The sequence below is a fragment of the Amphiprion ocellaris genome, chromosome 19 (genome assembly GCF_022539595.1).
Source record: "Amphiprion ocellaris isolate individual 3 ecotype Okinawa chromosome 19, ASM2253959v1, whole genome shotgun sequence".
Classification (NCBI taxonomy): domain Eukaryota; kingdom Metazoa; phylum Chordata; class Actinopteri; family Pomacentridae; genus Amphiprion; species Amphiprion ocellaris.
The window spans coordinates 19,977,312-19,993,628 of record NC_072784.1 but is presented as its reverse complement, the minus strand read 5'-3'; the positions used below and the strand labels follow the sequence as shown (position 1 = coordinate 19,993,628).

Below are 16,317 nucleotides of genomic sequence, written 5' to 3'. Positions count from 1 at the left end.
AGTAACCTCCATCTACAACAATAAAGTGTGATCGACTCACATTGCTGCAATTTTAATGCCATAATGATCAAATAACAGTGATTTTCCTTCAGTGTGTACTTACATTTGATACTGAAACAGTTTTATGTGCAAATCAAAGTATTTATGCACCATGTGATCTGCAGTAATTGATAGTCTCAGAACATTATGTCCTCATTTCTTAGAAACACAATCTGCCCATTTGAAGGCTTCCTGCAATCAGATACAGTGATGGAGGCAGATGACCATGAGGCTCAAGAGGATGTCAAGTCTTGATTTCTTCCTCTGTGCTGATATCAGTAAGTGGCAACGCTGTAAATAATCAAAGCATGCATGCTGTATGCTCTGACTGCACGCCAGCAGGACTCACAGGGATGATTTGTGAAATTACGAGGACATCTTGTGGTCAGAATTGGAAGATTTCTGTCTCCTGACGTCCTCTCTTGCACAAATGCATGATGTTACCCGAAGAGTGGATGGAGTTTGTATTTGGAATAGATAAAAGGGAACCTATAGGAGGCTTCCAGCTGCACAGAGACATTAAAGGATGTGCAGCCACTGACTGGCGGGCATGATGTCTGCATGAGATGAAAAGGTTCTCTTCACACCTGAGCCAATTCCATGCCCTGCTGTCATCACTTGGCTACCAATTTAAAATGGATCGACTTGCATTCAGTAGAGTACAGGCACTCACAGACTTTCCTGTCCTCCAGCTACGAGGAATCCTTGTCTAACCTACTATCATAGCAGCTCTTTGAGAAATGTGAAACAGGAAGGTGATTGTGTTATGGGAAGGTCTTCTGGCCATTGTAATTTCAGTGTTGCTGCTGCGTTACATGGTGTGTTTGATCTCCAGTTCGCTGCTGCTGAGGGGAGGTAAAATATTAAAGGTCAAGAAAAAGCTGGAGACACTGCAGGGCAGGAGGGTGGGTGGGAGATGGATGGCGAGGACGAGGATATTGCAGGGAGGATGAAGTGGACAAACAGGTTAGCATCAGCCTAAATACACTGAACACCACACACACCTGAAAGAACACGCTCAGGTATGTCAGGAATAGTTATGTGAATTTTAATGCACCATGCCAGAGAGTTTCAAATTTAAATTCAATCTTTATTGGGGTCATAGACATCTCCCAAATGTATAATCCAATTAACAGCAACACAGGCATTTACAATTCAAGGACAAAGAATTCACTTTTACAATAACAAATTGAAGGTGTTTTTGCCTCTTGCAGATACGTTTCACCAGCTGTTTGCCTTTTAAATCTGAACGACAGACATCAAACCAAGCACTGATAGTATTTCTAGATCACGTGAAAATCAAATGAGTTCAGCTCTGACAGTCGTGAAAATAAGTCGTGATGATTATTTTATTTTTGTTAAAATTCAGTCTGATGTGCTTCGCCATGTTTTCTGAATTTTTAAGGCATTGCCTTTTTTTTTTTTTGTTTTTGACGTGATGGCCAGCAAAAAACTATAGCTTGTGTAGGAAATGAACACCATGTTAATACTAATACTTCACTGAACATTTGTAGACTCAAATACTTTGCTGGACTTTGAAAAAAACAATCACCAGAATAAATTTGTTTACTCAACTAATACTCAACAGACTGCCTGAATATAAAGACATTTACAATACTGTGACGGACTGTAGACAGCTATAATAATGGGGAAGGACACGCTTCTTCCCATAAGTATTGGAAAATATTTTTTTTTCTCATTTAAAATCATTATTGTGAAACTGGGTTTAGCTTACAAAGCTGTAAGAAAGACATAGATTACTTCTGCTTTGTGATCCTCTAATAGATTTTATTATACAGTAGAATATTAGATCTATTTGACTAAATAATGCTTAATATTTAAAGTGAGGTTGCATCTTTCTTTGTAAACATCTGGTCCTGGGATTGAAGATAATACGGAGAATATATAATTGCAACATTGCTTAATTTCACACTTTCCTTTTCTATAATAAAGCAGAGGTGGTGGGTCTTTTTTAAAAAATAAAACAAATTCTACCTGATATATCTTTAAACAACAGAACAAACAGAAACAAAACATAAAAGCAAGTGCTGTTCAGATGGACAGAAAGAAAACTCCCTGCTCCTGTAAGTAAGGCAGGTTCCTTGGACACCTGAACAGTCCCTGTAAATGCAGCACACTCTCCAGGCATAGATATGTTTTTTTTTGTTTGTTTGTTTGTTTTTTTGCGTGCTTCATCCTCACGACTCTACAGGGGGAACGACAAAGCACAACACAAGCAGCTACTGTTAAGTTACATCACTATCAAAACGCTGTCGGTGTGAAGATTTTGGTGCTAAGTTCTCGGTACTTGCTACAGTGTTATTCAGTGTTTCCTCAGTATACATCTGTTACTACTTAAGGATCCGGTTGTCTTGTCTAAAATGGTGCAAAAAAAATTTAACACTTCCTAGAAGCCTAATTGTGCCTTTTTAAGAAAAAGAAATTAAATGCGGGCAGTTTGTTTTCTAACTGTAAAATTTAAGCCACAGTTCTAACAATAAGGCCCAGTTTTCTAACAGCATAAATAAAAACCCCAAAATACTTCTTTCACTGTTTTGTTTTGTGTTTCTATGCCATTATATTATTCCCCTTCCATCCATCTCTAATGAGGCTCCCTTATAAAAAGGAACGTGGTGGAGTTATGTGACAATCGGCGTACGTTTGTCTGTGAATCTGTCTGTGCACAACATTACTCAAAAAAGGACAAACGGATTTGGATGAAATTTTCAGGGAAGGTCAGAAATGACACAAGGACCACCTCAATAGATTTTGGCAGTGATGCGGCTTATAGTCTGAATCCACAGATTTGTGAAGGATTTTCGTATCATTGCGAGATAGCAACACGGCATCACTGTAACTATGACAACATGAGAACACTATGTCAGCTGCCTGCTGACGATCACATGATTGCAATCCTACTACAAAATCAACCACTGCAGACTTATTGGGACTTATCCGTCGGAAATGATACAAGGAACAATTGATTAAATTGTGAGGGTGTTTCCGAGTCTCATCAATTCCCACTGCCCCCTACATATTTAGGTCACATGATTCGGTATCCGTATGTAACGTACACATGCCTGTGCTCAGCGCAAGGTCATTTTGTTTGTGGGTACATCTATATTAAATGGCCACATTCTATGTTGCCATAATTTCTGACAATCAATAACTAATAAACAAATGTGGCATTTCTTAAAAAAAAAAAAAAAAAAAAGTGCTGCATTTCTGACAATGCCATATGGGAATGAACAGCCTTGGCGGAGTACTGCACTCTCCGAGTGCTTCCCTAATGATAAATATTACGGCCATTGATTCATGACTAATTTATCAAAATGACCAAAAACTTTATATATTTCAGAAAGTCTCCTTTTGGAAACATAACTGATTATTCTGGGAAACAGGCCCTTTAGATGTGCTATGATAATACTGGCAGTAAAATCGAGGAAACTCCGCTATTTCGCTGTAATCTGTGCTTTCGGTTGCATAACAATGGTACAACAATTTCATGTTTTTTACTAGAAAAAGCGCGGTTGGATTCTAGGCGGCAGTTTGACCATCATCTCAAAATTGAGAAAAATAACCAAACATCAAGATCCCAATCTTTTAATCACAGTTTTGGGAGATCGGCAAGAACTACAGTTGAAATTATGCCCGTCAGTCCAGGGAGAAGCTGCTGCAGGCAGGGAGGGCTCACCGGTCCCCCTAAGTATAATTATGCCACTGCACAGGTTCATTATCCTTCTGTCTTCTCTTTTGCCTCCAGAGAATAAGCTCCGCAGCATGACACAAACTCAAATTTCCAGCCCTGCAGAAGGCCTGTTATGAGCCTGCATCGATGTAAAGTTGGAGCAACAAAGGCTTTGTGGCATTTGATGGTTGTTTTGAGAGTTTCCTGAACGCCACATGTGCTCATTAGCTGTAATTAGCTAGGTTTCTTCTTAGACATGTTCTTGATGCTCTTACCATCTGAACTTAAGGGCATCTAACATGCTGCATTCTGCATTATCTTTGGGGACGTCAGGGGTGTGTTTTCTCCCTTTCAATTATCAGGCATCAGGGTTTCCTTGTGGATCTCCACAACCATGAAAATACAAATGATTACTACCAGCAGAGGAGAAGCCAGAAAGAAAAGCAATGTGTGCTTTCACAAATCAAGTGTTCCTTTGGATTCTGTAAACAAATATCATGTTAAATAAATCAACTTTCAAATCTGTTCCTTGCTTAAGCCAAGATTGCCAAACTGAAAGCAGATGTACATGACTACAGTGAATATTAAGACATTTAGCTGAATGTATTTTTGGTCCAAATTAAAGTGAAGACATAAACCAAAACTTGAAATAATGTATAAAGTAAAACAGTATGAACTAAAGAGGAATTTTCCTCTTTCACATATGACAGATTAATCTGTTTCTGTCAATGCAGCGGGCCCCTACAACTTTAAATTATGATGCACTTAAATTACCATAAACATGACTCTAAGTGCTATAATCACACAAGAAGGAACTCTGTTAAAAGAATCGGTCTTCTCTCCGCTATAGTAGCACCATCTCTGGCTTCTCCAGCGACCCATCACAGGAAGAGCAATCTGCAAAGCTGAATGAACCCGAGCAGCGGCGTGGCCTTGGGGGAGTGTTGAGCCTTCCTGCTGCTCATCTGTCTGACTGGCCCTAAAGCACCAACTCTCAGAAAGTTCAACTCCCCACAGCTAAATTCCTTCACGACATTTCCAATTTTAATCCTGTTTGTTGGTAAGCCACTACATAAGTTTTAAAATAAATGCAGGTTCAGATTTTCATGCAATTTAGCTCCACAATGCCTGTGAAGAATGTGACACCTGCTAAACTCCCCTGCAAACTAAGCATATCTGAGGTATACTCTGATTACTTTTGGATATGTAAGCTACTTCCACAAAATAGTTTCTAAAATGTTAAATCTATCATATCAAAGGTTATACAACAAAGATAACAATTACCTCAATACAAAAAATATAGACTAGTAACATTTAGGATCAACTATCCATTAAATTCTAAAATATAGTTTAACTGAGACAGCGTAGAGTTGCACAGTGACAGGACTTTTATCTCCCAGGGAGAAAACAGCGACAAGCCTCACTGTCTTCCTCTCTTTTTCTTTTCATTTTGGTATAATTACAGAACAAATGCTAACATTGGGGGAAAATAATCTAAATATTGTAAACATTGTACCAGTACAAAAGCACATGTCGCAAGACGTGGTCAGAAAACAGCAATACAGGCAGCACTGACAGCTTTTACTCCTCCTCCATTGACTTCTCAATCTCCTTCAGCCTGCGGACAAACTCCTGAGCCTCCCTGTCTCCGATGCGAGCGTCCAGCATCCTCATGATTGGCTTCTCTGGAGGGGAGAACAAACAGATGAGAACAGTTTGTACACCTGACACAAATATGTCGAGATTGAATGGCTTTTCATGTTGTACTGGAGAAGTAATTGCAAACCCAAGCCTACACCCTCAGGTCTTCCAAGAAACCAATATTATGTTTGCGTTTTAAAAAAAAAAAAAAAAAAAAAAAAAAAACTTAATACAGCCAGGAGCTATCTGTACCACTGGGTTTACTGCGAGACAGGTGCAAAATGACAGGCTGGACGCTCTTCCCAGCCGGTGAGGCGTTTGGTCTGCCAGGCCAGCAGAAGTCGCTGAGAGGAGCGATGGCTTCACCGGCGAAGTCGTTGGTGGACAGCCAGTCATAGTCCATCACAATGAAGGTCAAACAGGCAAATCTGTGTCTGTACTGTTCAGGACTGACATGGCTGGAAGACAGAATAAGAGTCAGACATACTTTATTGATCTCAGAGGAGAAACCGTTTAAAATTTAAAGACTTCTTGGCAGCAGCGGGATTTGAATCCATGCCCCCAAAGAGGCTGGAGCTTTAATCCAGCACCTCGGACCACTCGGCCACACTACCACACAGACAGCAGAACCAAACAAGTCAGGCACAGGGTGTGTGCGTGTAAACAGACGAAGAGAAAGGAAGAGCGCTCACAAATAAAAGAGCTCATCGAATACTGGGTGCAGCGTCTTAAGCTTCACTTGTGTGCGTTGACTCTTGGCCATAGGAAAGAGGTGGTGAGGACAGAGCTCCACGATAACAAAAGGGTCACTCAAGCCTAAGGAAGACCAGAAAATACTTTAAATACTTTAAAAACCCACAACCTCTACTGAATTCTGACTTGTAACAGTTGTACCGTTAGCATCCAGTGCAATAATATCAGCAGCGTGCAGAATCTCCACTGTCAGTCTCTGCTCTGGAGCATCATAATAGCACTTCACACTGATCCGACCGTAACGGGTGTGTTTGAGTGTTTTCTGCAAGATTAAATGCATGTTTTAATATAAGCAGAAAAATGTTCACATCATGACAAAATTGTTTATCAGTCTGCTGATTAAAAACATTCAGCATGCATTCATCTATGTGTCGCTCTATTTGATTGCATCATGTTTTCCAAGAGTAAAGAAGAAAGGCAGATTTTCAATCAGTCGCCTAACAACACAAGATGGAGTGCTGCACTGTCCAATCAATACCTCCTTGTCCACTTTAAGGGGCTAAAATGAGATTGTCTAGTCTGGTGAAGTTGAAAAGCACCTGGTGGGAAATTTTCTCCAGATAATACTGTTCAATCAGCTCAAAGGAGGAACATTTATTCAGCCTGAGCTCCTCATCCAGGACCTAAAGCAGAATCAAAATGGTCAGAAAGCAAAAGAGATAAATGGTAAGAGGGCAGAGGTCTGAACTATTCATCGAGATTTCAAGGGCTTCTTACCTTGTAGTCTCCGCTCTTCATGTCTTCCATGGAAAGACCCTCTCCCTTAGCCTGGAAGAAGTGCAACAGGGTCTAAAGCGTTCAAACAGAGAGAAAAAAACCCCATAATATATCATATTTATCCTTCAAATTTTGACTGATTCAAACACTTGTTCACACAAACAGCAGGAAACCACTGGAGGGCAAACATGATATAAACTCAGCCAAATCGTGTGGCATGCCATGACATCTCATGCAAATCCATCACGTCCTCTGCCAGCTGTTTAAACTGGCATTAGAATATCCAACAGTTCCCACATTGGCATTCAGAAGGGAGCTCACATTGATACTGAACACCCATCGACTTGATGAATATCTGATATATGCGATTGCATGGCAGAGAGTATGCAGAGATAATTCAAGAATGATGACAGCAATAGCTCTGATTATCTTTACAGAGTAGATACGTGTCTCTTTAGCTACACAGTCAGACTGGGCTATAATAACAGAAAATCGTGTGATGCAGTAATTACTGACCTCCACTGTGTACTGGAAGCGGTTGTAAAACTCCACCTGAACGCCCCTGTTTTCTGTCACGGCGTCCAGGATCATTCGAAGCAGCAGCTCCCACATGCTCTGGAGAACTCTACCAAGCACAACAAGACACCCACATGTTTGTGTTTACCGGCTCCTCCAATTACACCCCTGCACCCTCAACTCAGCCTCATGTATGTTTTCACAGATAATGGCTTGATAATGAGTACTTGTACATGGCATAAGTGCTGAGGGGGGATCATTATTAACGGAAAGCTTCCATTTATACACACTCATAGAATCTTATTTGCTGTGCCGCCACTCATTTGACCTGGTGCTTGTGAATTGACACAATCTTATTTAAAGAAGAAGATGAAACTGTGGGTATCTGTCTGCAACTTTTCCAATCAACTGTAGGTCTGCTGGGAATCTTGTAGGGTCTGAAAGTTGATGGTATGCTGATGATGCACTGTTTACCATGCATGCAAAACATTTGTAAGAAGCCACACTGGTGGTCTTTGCAATGTGATGAAGAAAATAGCACACCTTTTGCTACTACTGTAATGTGTCACCCCCTGCATTCCACTTCCCACAGTGGTCCACAATTCTTTTGTCTTTGTAACCCGAATCCTGTCTATCAGACCCCCCTTACCTTTTGGTGTCACACCTTCACCATTTGCAACTGTTTGCAAGATCCTTTGATTGAATTGCTCTTTGTTCTTTTTGTCTTACCCTCTGTTAATGATAACCAACTATACGTAAATTAACCTCTACTGACCCTTGCATTTACATACGGCCCCCTCCCTACCCTCTGGCATCCCTATAAAATGGGTACTCTCAGAATGCTCTGGGTCGGCTTACCTTCACAGACTCATGCTCTGTGTTGGTAAGCCCACCGTATACCGGAATACCAATAAACACCCCACTACAACAGGACTAAGAGTGAAATTTCTTCAACAAATGGTAAATACTGGCTAAACTAAATTATATACAACTACACAATCTGATTTACATGTATGTGCTTGTATTATTTGCTATACTTGTCCGTTTTGGTTTCATCTCGTTTTATGTCAGTGTTCTTGTTAGTGTAATCGGGACATGACTTAATGATTTCTTTCTGATTTAATGTTGATTAAATAGCATTGGCTGCTTAGATACAAATCATTGGAAATAATCCAGAATGTAGCATAACTATAACTCAGAACTGTAATAATCGTAATGACATTCACCCCCAGTTTTACTAAAAAAAAAAAAATAAATAAAAGCGTTAAACCCTGGAACCATTTTGTTTGGTGGATTCTTCCAATGAAAATAGCGTGCAGCACATTCATGGAATATGAGCTCCTGTGGACAACATTAAGGGTAAGAAGCTGCCATTTTGCCATTCATGCACTCTTATTATAGAGAAATGAACAATCACCGCTGTGGCATTGGTACTTTTAAATGGCAAGCACTGTGCGAATCATGAGGCTTTGTGCTCTCAAACAATACAAGTTATTTGAAAGGACATCTGATTCAGAATGGGCTGATGTCGTGCAAAACAGTTATTTTCACTTGACTCATATCGTCTTTGCTTAGTTAAAAATAAATATTAATCCATAATGAAGAGAAGAAGGAGGAGAAATTACCTGCTCAGATTTTCCTTTACAAGGTTTTCAGTGAGAATGACCATAGTGTCTTGCAGGTACTTCATGAGAGGGGACACAGCCTGGAACAATGTCACACATTGCACAGTGTGACTAAAACACAGCGGACGGAAGAATAAAAATAGTTCAGTGGATGGCTGTTACGACATACGTCGTCATTGTTGATGGAGTCCGGAGACAGGCTGATGTGCTGGATGTACCTCCGCAGCTCAGGCAACATCTGCACAGAAATATTCACTCACAGATGTGCATACAGGTTCATGTGCACATAAACAGAATGATTTTACAGATGCAGAAAGTATCACAGTAGTTGTGTGAGAAAAGGAAGATTGTATTTTTTCCCATTAAAAGCACACAAAAGCACAAAATGCGTTCTCCTACTTCCCCCAAGATATCTAAACAAGAATAACACATATTTACTAAAGATCTTTATGGCAGCCAGCCTTGAATCTGTGCAGGGTACAATGAAATCTCATGACTATCAAGGTATTCTAGAGAGAAATGTGCTGCCCAGTGTCAGAAAGCTTGGTCTCAGTCTCAGGTCATGGGTCTTGCAACAGGATAATGACCCAAAACATACAGCTAAAAACACCCAACAATGGCTAAGAGGAAAACATTGGACTATTCTGAAGTGACCTTCTATGAGCCCTGATCTAAATCCTATTGAACATCTGTGGAAGGAGCTGAAACATGACATCTGGAGAAGGAACCTTCAAACCTGAGACAACTGGAGCAGTCTGCTGATGAGGAGTGGACCAGAATACCTGCTGAGAGGTGCAGAAGTCTCACTGACAGTTACACAAATCGTTTGATTGCAGTGATTGCCTCAAAAGGTTGTGCAACAAAATATTAAGTTAAAGGTACCATCATTTTTTCCAGGCCTGTTTCATGGGTTTATTTTTAAAAATAATTTTGTTAAACCACAGTTCAAAAGCAATGTCTGATTTTTATTGGTTAATTTTCATAGAACTTTTATTTATTATTACTTTTGTCAGATTCAAATTATTTCTGTGACCATTGTGGGTTTTTCTTTCATTAACTGAGGGGTACCAACAGTTTTGTCCATGTGTGTAACTCTCGCTGCATTCCTTGGTGGAGTAATGACAAGCATAGAATGCGAAGGTGTCTAAACTTTTGACTTGTAGTATATGTTTAACTATGTTTGTAGTAAAAATAAGAAAAATAAAGTTTTTTTTTTTTTTTAAAAAGTGCTCTCCTGCAGAACAAGAGAAGAATGGAATAAGAAAAAGACAAAGATGAAAGAAATCTTTCTCCCGTTCTTGCCAAAGTGGATGCAAACCTCACATAACAATGTACAGATGTCAGTATGATGGATGTGCTGCAAGGTTTTGACATGGCGGTGACAAATTGCATCTGTGTGGATCTGTCACATTCACAGATGTGTTTCACCTTGTCAGTGAGCAGCGTGATGAGGTGTTTGGCTTCTCTCTGTAGATCCAGGTCCATATTGAACAGCTGTCCATTGAGAGCCTTGTAAACCTGCTCCTTCCCATCCACGCCGCACGACTCCTCCATGGCCCGCTCCACGCCTTGCCAGTCCAGGTCACGGGGCAGATTACCCAGGAAAACACGCACGTGCTCAGCGTTGTTCAGGGCGATGCAGAGCTAGCAGAAAGCAAGACGGAGCCGAAGAGGAGAAACAGAGGGTGGAGGTGGAGAAAAAAAGAAGGAAAAGAAGCAGGGCTACAGAGGAGTGGAGGGACGGAGTGTGAGTGTAAATGACAAGAGGCAACTGCTTTGTTTTTGTGTGTACAAATATCTGCTATGCTGCTGGGGCCCTTTGTGTTGATGGGAGAACACTTGCTGACATTGTTTGGCGTCACTGTGTGCTCCTCCGGTTGTGTCTTGCTGCAGGCGTTACCTGCACTGTGAAGCTCTTGTGATCTCGGCCCAGCTGGTTCCTCTCAATCTTCCGTGTTATCATTTCGGAGTAGCACACTGCCTCGCTGCAGAAATTCTGTGGTGAATAAAAGTGATATTACGACAGGTCAAGCTGCCTCTTCAGAAATCGTACATGCATGCGTGTAGATCTTAGAGTGTGACAGCACTAGAAGTGGCACTCACGTCTGTCAGACGAGTGACAAAGATGAAGGCCCCCGCAGAGTCTGGCCAGGCCAGCTGGACCCAGATCTCGCGTACCTGGCTGAAGCAAGCTGTCACTTCCACTGCTGAGGAGCTGTGCTTAGCTTGCTGCAGAGGCTCGAGCTGCTCACAAAACATACACATTCTTAAGACTGTGCAATGGGAAAAAAATGTATTACCATTCATATTTTTCTTAATAGGTTATTCTGTGATATTCAGGAGATGAGGAGTAATATGTTTCTTAGGTTTAGAGAAAAACGGTCTGTTGATATTTGGTACAAACCAAAATTACAAACTTACTGCCTTATAAAGGACAGATACAGCGTGGAGCCTTATGTGAAGTATAATTTAAGCAAAAGACAGAGATCCCTGTGTGCACAGTTACACTCAGGAACATTACCATTAGCTTTAGAGACTGAGAGGCTTAATGCTGCTCCAGAGAAGGACAGACTTGGGCAAAGTTGAGAATGAGCTTCATTTTATGCTTTACTCTATACAAAGATATCAGGGAGGTACTTTTCAGGAAGATGTCCTCTGTTTATTCTGATGTCTTTTGTATGGATGACCATGAAAAACTTGAGGTATGTTTCAGAACGAGAACCTTTTTCATGGCAGAATTTCTTTGCCAGGCCTGAGATAAAAGGCAACATAGTTTGTTTAAGGACTGAGAGGCAGAATATTGTGTGTTTTGGATGTATTGCTCCAATGCTAGTATATTGGTGTTTTGTGAACCCATTAGTGTTGGGAACACTTGTGTGCATGACACGGGGGGGAAAAAAAAAAACAAACAAAAAAAACAATCAATTCAAATCTTGAAGTTTTTAGAACAATTCATGTTTGATTATCTTTGATTTGCAAAGAGCACCTGACATGTCAATCTAAAATTTCACAGATACCATTTTAAAAATCCATTGTTTATTCAAATGATGCAGATGAAGAATGGTAGTCATGACCTGAGATGGAATAACCCTTGAATATTTCATTTCATACTCCTATTTATGATCTATAAAGTATAAATAAACAATTACTGAATACATTATACCACTTAAAGCCCATTATAATGCTGTTATAAGCAGCAATACAGATAAATAAAGCACATCTTAACAACTTAACAACTCCAATTCAGTATGTTTATGAATAGTTCCTGAATAATGGAGCAATTATAATCTTCAGTATAATTAAACACGTTCACAGGAATGGTTTCAACTTTGTTGTGAATTTCAATAAAAAGTTAATAAATATCTTATTTGGAATTGTTAGAACAGAAGAATGGACACTATAATCCAATATAAAACACCTGCATTGTTAATTCTTCAAAAACAAACAAAATATTTACAACTTTAAAACTATTTTGTGGTATTATAAAGAATGTTGTACATGTTTATATATGTTAATGATTTAATGTGAGCAATAAGGGCATCCAAATACATTTATTTTGCTTATACTGATAAACAATCACATCAAATTAATATAATAGCAATGCTTAGAACTACATTTTAATGTGGTAAAATGTGTAATAAAAATTTAAAATATGTTTATCTGGAGGTTATCACATGCTAACCAAGTGGATTTAGAATACAATGGTGGCTAAAGGATCTTCTAAAGGATCACTGAAGCATCAACGAAACCAGCATACATTATTTTCAGTTTGATTTTTGCATCATTTCATTGGCAGAAGCGTCTCACCTTGTCTGCTTCCACGGCTATACGGATCCTGTCACAGGATCTGTCATGAACGATCTGCAGCCATTTATGAATCGAGGACTTGAACCAGTTATGAAAACCTGTCAGGGCCAACATTTTAGCGTCCCTGTAAGAGAAGGACACGTATTTTTAAATTCAAATATTTTTAAAATAGCCAGTGTTGAATCAGGGGCTTTTCTACTGCCATTAGAGACAAACAGAAAACCAACTTGAGGGGAAGAAACTCTCTGAAGCCTTTGAGGATTTTCAAGGACATGAAGAGCTCGAAGATGATTTCTCCCATTGTCTGAGTCAGTCTGGAGCTCTCCTGCTCCAGAGTCCCACACACCCGCTCCATCGCTACATTCACATCATCAGCTGCCTGTCGCATCAAAGAATTATTCAACATACAGTACAACAGAACTCATAAAGGGTTCATTAGATGTATGTATAATTACGCGAGACGTACCTGTTTTTCCAGCTGCCTGTACGATATGCTGAAGAAATCTACTTTCACAGCACTGTGAGAACAAAGGATGAAATGGTATCAGTCAACAACTAAACAAACAAACTGACCTGTCTATTTTTTAAACTTTTATTTTAGCAAGAAGTTCCAATAAGATCAAAAATTTCTATTATAAGACAGTTCTGGACAAAGAAGCAGCTGTACAAACTCACAAAACAATTTCCACTAAACCATCTCTGATCTGCTTGACATTTTTGTAGCATTAAATCTGTATATTTATAAAGATTTTTGTGACACTTCAGTTTTATATGTTAATTACTTTCTGAGGTAACAAAAAAAGAGTGGCCATTAAAAAAGTTGATGATGCATGTTACAATAATACAAAACAAAACACACAGAATACTTTTGAATATGAAAAACCTGCTCAAAAATAAAAAATAAAATTCCTTCACTTTCATAACTGATTGAGCAAATATCACAAGCTGTACTACACATATTGCTAGAAGGCCTAATCAAAGAACAAACAGAGTTCTGGACTTTCTAAATGGCATGGTGACAATATAATCTACTTCTCCAATACTGCAAATCTTTAATCAATGGCATGATGAGAAATAATTGTGAAAATTTTAGGCTTTTATGTTTAAAAGTTCCTGAGATATTGTTGGTCAAACAGCCTCAAATTTCAATGTGCGAAAAAAAAAAATGTGCTGAAAATGGGTCGAAAGGCAAAAATACCTAAAAATAAAATGAAAGATCTCAGTCAATATTTGATAAATCAATCTAAAATTTCACAGATACCATTTTAAATATTCATAGTTTATGTTTTCTTTTTTAGATGCCTCTAGATTCATAAATACATACAAAATAGTCAGTTTTTAGATCTTACTGCAGATGGTCCAAGGTGTATAACAGGAAAATGCAGTTTTACCCCAGACCTGTCAAAAACTTTGAAGCCCAGAATTTTAATATTTTTTTCTTTTCTTCCCCCCTGAGAATTGACATTCACTTGCAGACAATTGCTATTCACCTGTAGAAGAGTTTGTTGTAGATGTTCTGTGCCCTCTGGACGTCTGCACACACGGCATCGATCACCTGAACCAGCTTCTTCAGCTGCTCCTCCAGAGTCTGCATTGCAGAAACACAACGAACAACATCCTGGTTTATTCTGGAGGCAGATTTCTGTATCATATCTGTCTATCAGCCATAATAAACCTACCCCGTCTTCTGGTCTGTATCGCGCAATTAAGCTCTCATACCACTCAGCAGTTCCTTTCTGTTGAGATAAAAGGAGAACAAACGGGCTTGAATAATGTCGTATATTCGAGGTTATTTACATAAAAAGCTTCCTTTACAATGATCTCTTTATGGACACCTCTTTTCTTCCTGCTTTAACTGCAAAAGTAGCATCAACAGCAATATTGAAACCGAACTCTGTACATGATGCAAGAGTGAAAACTGCTTTCATACATGTCCTTGTAGGCATGCTGCTTTTTTGCAATGTAAACTCTGTGTAAACTACAGTAATCTATTGCAAAACAACTCCACGGGTGGCTTTTTAGTGAGGTTTTCATTGCACTCTTATCGTTACCTTGACAGCAGTAGTGATGTCCAAATGCAGCTCATTGCGGAGAGGACACACAGTCTTAAATGCCTGCATGTTTTGCATGTAGCCAATCCCCCTGGCATACACAGACACGGAAAAAAAGTCAATTACGACAAAAAAACAAAACAAAACTGCTGTCAGCTCATCATTCAGTGACACAGTGTTCTCAGAATTCAGTTACGATGTCAGGAAATCCATTTCAGTCGAACTCTATGCAGGATTTCTGCATTATGTGAGCAGAGGGAGGAGAGATACAAATTTAACTGTTGGGTTAGTCACTCTCTGTGTGTGTGAAGTGCTGATCACTGGGCAGAATATGATTTCTTACTATAGAAGCTTCTATAAAAACTCTCCAGATTAGTCCAACACAGCAACATGAACCTCTGTAATTAACTGATTTTACTTGCTGGGATTTATGTGAATATAGAATTCCCTAGAATTTCTGGATCATTTTCTTTCTTTTGTGAACAGAAGTTTCTGATTTAAAAAGGAAAGCCAGTGGAAATCCATGGGACTCATGGTGTATATTCATGGTCTCCACAGGATGAATCCTTATGCTTTTGGTGGCTAAAAGTTTCACATGAAAAAAGAAATCTATATTTTTCTGTATAGCAAATCTGAAAGTTTTCATTCACACATTCATTCTCTGAAAGGGGGGCAATTCTTGCAGATTTTCATGCTTATATGTATGCATGTCCATCTTACGAGACTGTATGAAAGGGTTTGGTCAGTGATTTTAAGAGTGAAATGGAATAATATAATACGTTGGCACAAATAGCTGCTATGTTTCAGGTAGTGAGGAGAAAAATGCTTCTTATTTCCTCTGACATGAGTAATGAGAAATGATCAAGATATTTGTGTCCCAACACTGCCTCCTCCTCCTCCTCCACAGAGTGTGACTGACCGGCCAGAGTCTCTCTGTGTCTGTTGGGGTGAAATGTGTCCTCGGTATGAGAGCACGGGCGAGTGCATGATGTGATGGTGGTGTGACTTTACCTCAGCATGAGCTCGTAGCGTGTAATGGCAGCGGCGCTGGTGCAGGGGAAAACCTGACGCATGTTCTTCATCAGGCACAGGCAGTGCTCTGTGTACAGCCTGAAGCTGTCTGACAGCTGCCTCTCCTGGACACAGGAAGGGCCCTCAGTTATAGCTTCCAGTACACTGGCTGTGAGACATTTTTGGCTGGACCAAAAACCTTGATGAATGTCAAGTGAGGAGCTGAGCTAATGAGGTGACTGTTTTCTAGACGATGAAAGGTTATATCCTACAGGGAGGCCGATGGTGGAGAGAACCTACCATGTCTCCCCGCACTGCAGGAGGGTCCCACTCTGCATCGATGGTCCTCAGGAGACGCAGCAGCAGGGAGTAGCACACCCTCTGGGTCCGGTGGTGGCTGCTGTAGCACTGCCAACGACTGCGTTGAGACATAAAGCACACACCTTCCACCCGATGCTGAAGCTTTCAT

At 39.9% G+C, this 16,317-nt stretch overlaps 1 protein-coding gene across 2 annotated transcripts in view; it reads right to left on the bottom strand.

Moving 5' to 3' along the window:
- Nucleotides 1-1,066: 1,066 nt before the first annotated feature.
- The window catches only part of baiap3 (BAI1 associated protein 3), a 46,840-nt gene continuing 31,589 nt past the window's right edge, over nucleotides 1,067-16,317 (bottom strand). For both annotated transcript variants that reach the window (XM_023269297.3, XM_055005434.1), the window contains 20 exons: nucleotides 16,149-16,266; nucleotides 15,849-15,973; nucleotides 14,838-14,928; nucleotides 14,466-14,522; nucleotides 14,277-14,374; nucleotides 13,253-13,304; nucleotides 13,014-13,165; nucleotides 12,787-12,910; nucleotides 11,083-11,223; nucleotides 10,880-10,975; nucleotides 10,408-10,623; nucleotides 9,149-9,217; nucleotides 8,980-9,059; nucleotides 7,355-7,463; nucleotides 6,839-6,910; nucleotides 6,661-6,744; nucleotides 6,263-6,383; nucleotides 6,061-6,184; nucleotides 5,621-5,826; nucleotides 1,067-5,412 (listed from right to left, as the gene is read on the bottom strand). In XM_023269297.3, coding sequence (XP_023125065.1) covers nucleotides 5,309-5,412; nucleotides 5,621-5,826; nucleotides 6,061-6,184; nucleotides 6,263-6,383; nucleotides 6,661-6,744; nucleotides 6,839-6,910; nucleotides 7,355-7,463; nucleotides 8,980-9,059; nucleotides 9,149-9,217; nucleotides 10,408-10,623; nucleotides 10,880-10,975; nucleotides 11,083-11,223; nucleotides 12,787-12,910; nucleotides 13,014-13,165; nucleotides 13,253-13,304; nucleotides 14,277-14,374; nucleotides 14,466-14,522; nucleotides 14,838-14,928; nucleotides 15,849-15,973; nucleotides 16,149-16,266 — 2,239 coding nt within the window. In that variant the 3' untranslated portion in view covers nucleotides 1,067-5,308. The remainder of the gene's footprint in view (nucleotides 5,413-5,620; nucleotides 5,827-6,060; nucleotides 6,185-6,262; nucleotides 6,384-6,660; nucleotides 6,745-6,838; nucleotides 6,911-7,354; nucleotides 7,464-8,979; nucleotides 9,060-9,148; nucleotides 9,218-10,407; nucleotides 10,624-10,879; nucleotides 10,976-11,082; nucleotides 11,224-12,786; nucleotides 12,911-13,013; nucleotides 13,166-13,252; nucleotides 13,305-14,276; nucleotides 14,375-14,465; nucleotides 14,523-14,837; nucleotides 14,929-15,848; nucleotides 15,974-16,148; nucleotides 16,267-16,317) is intronic.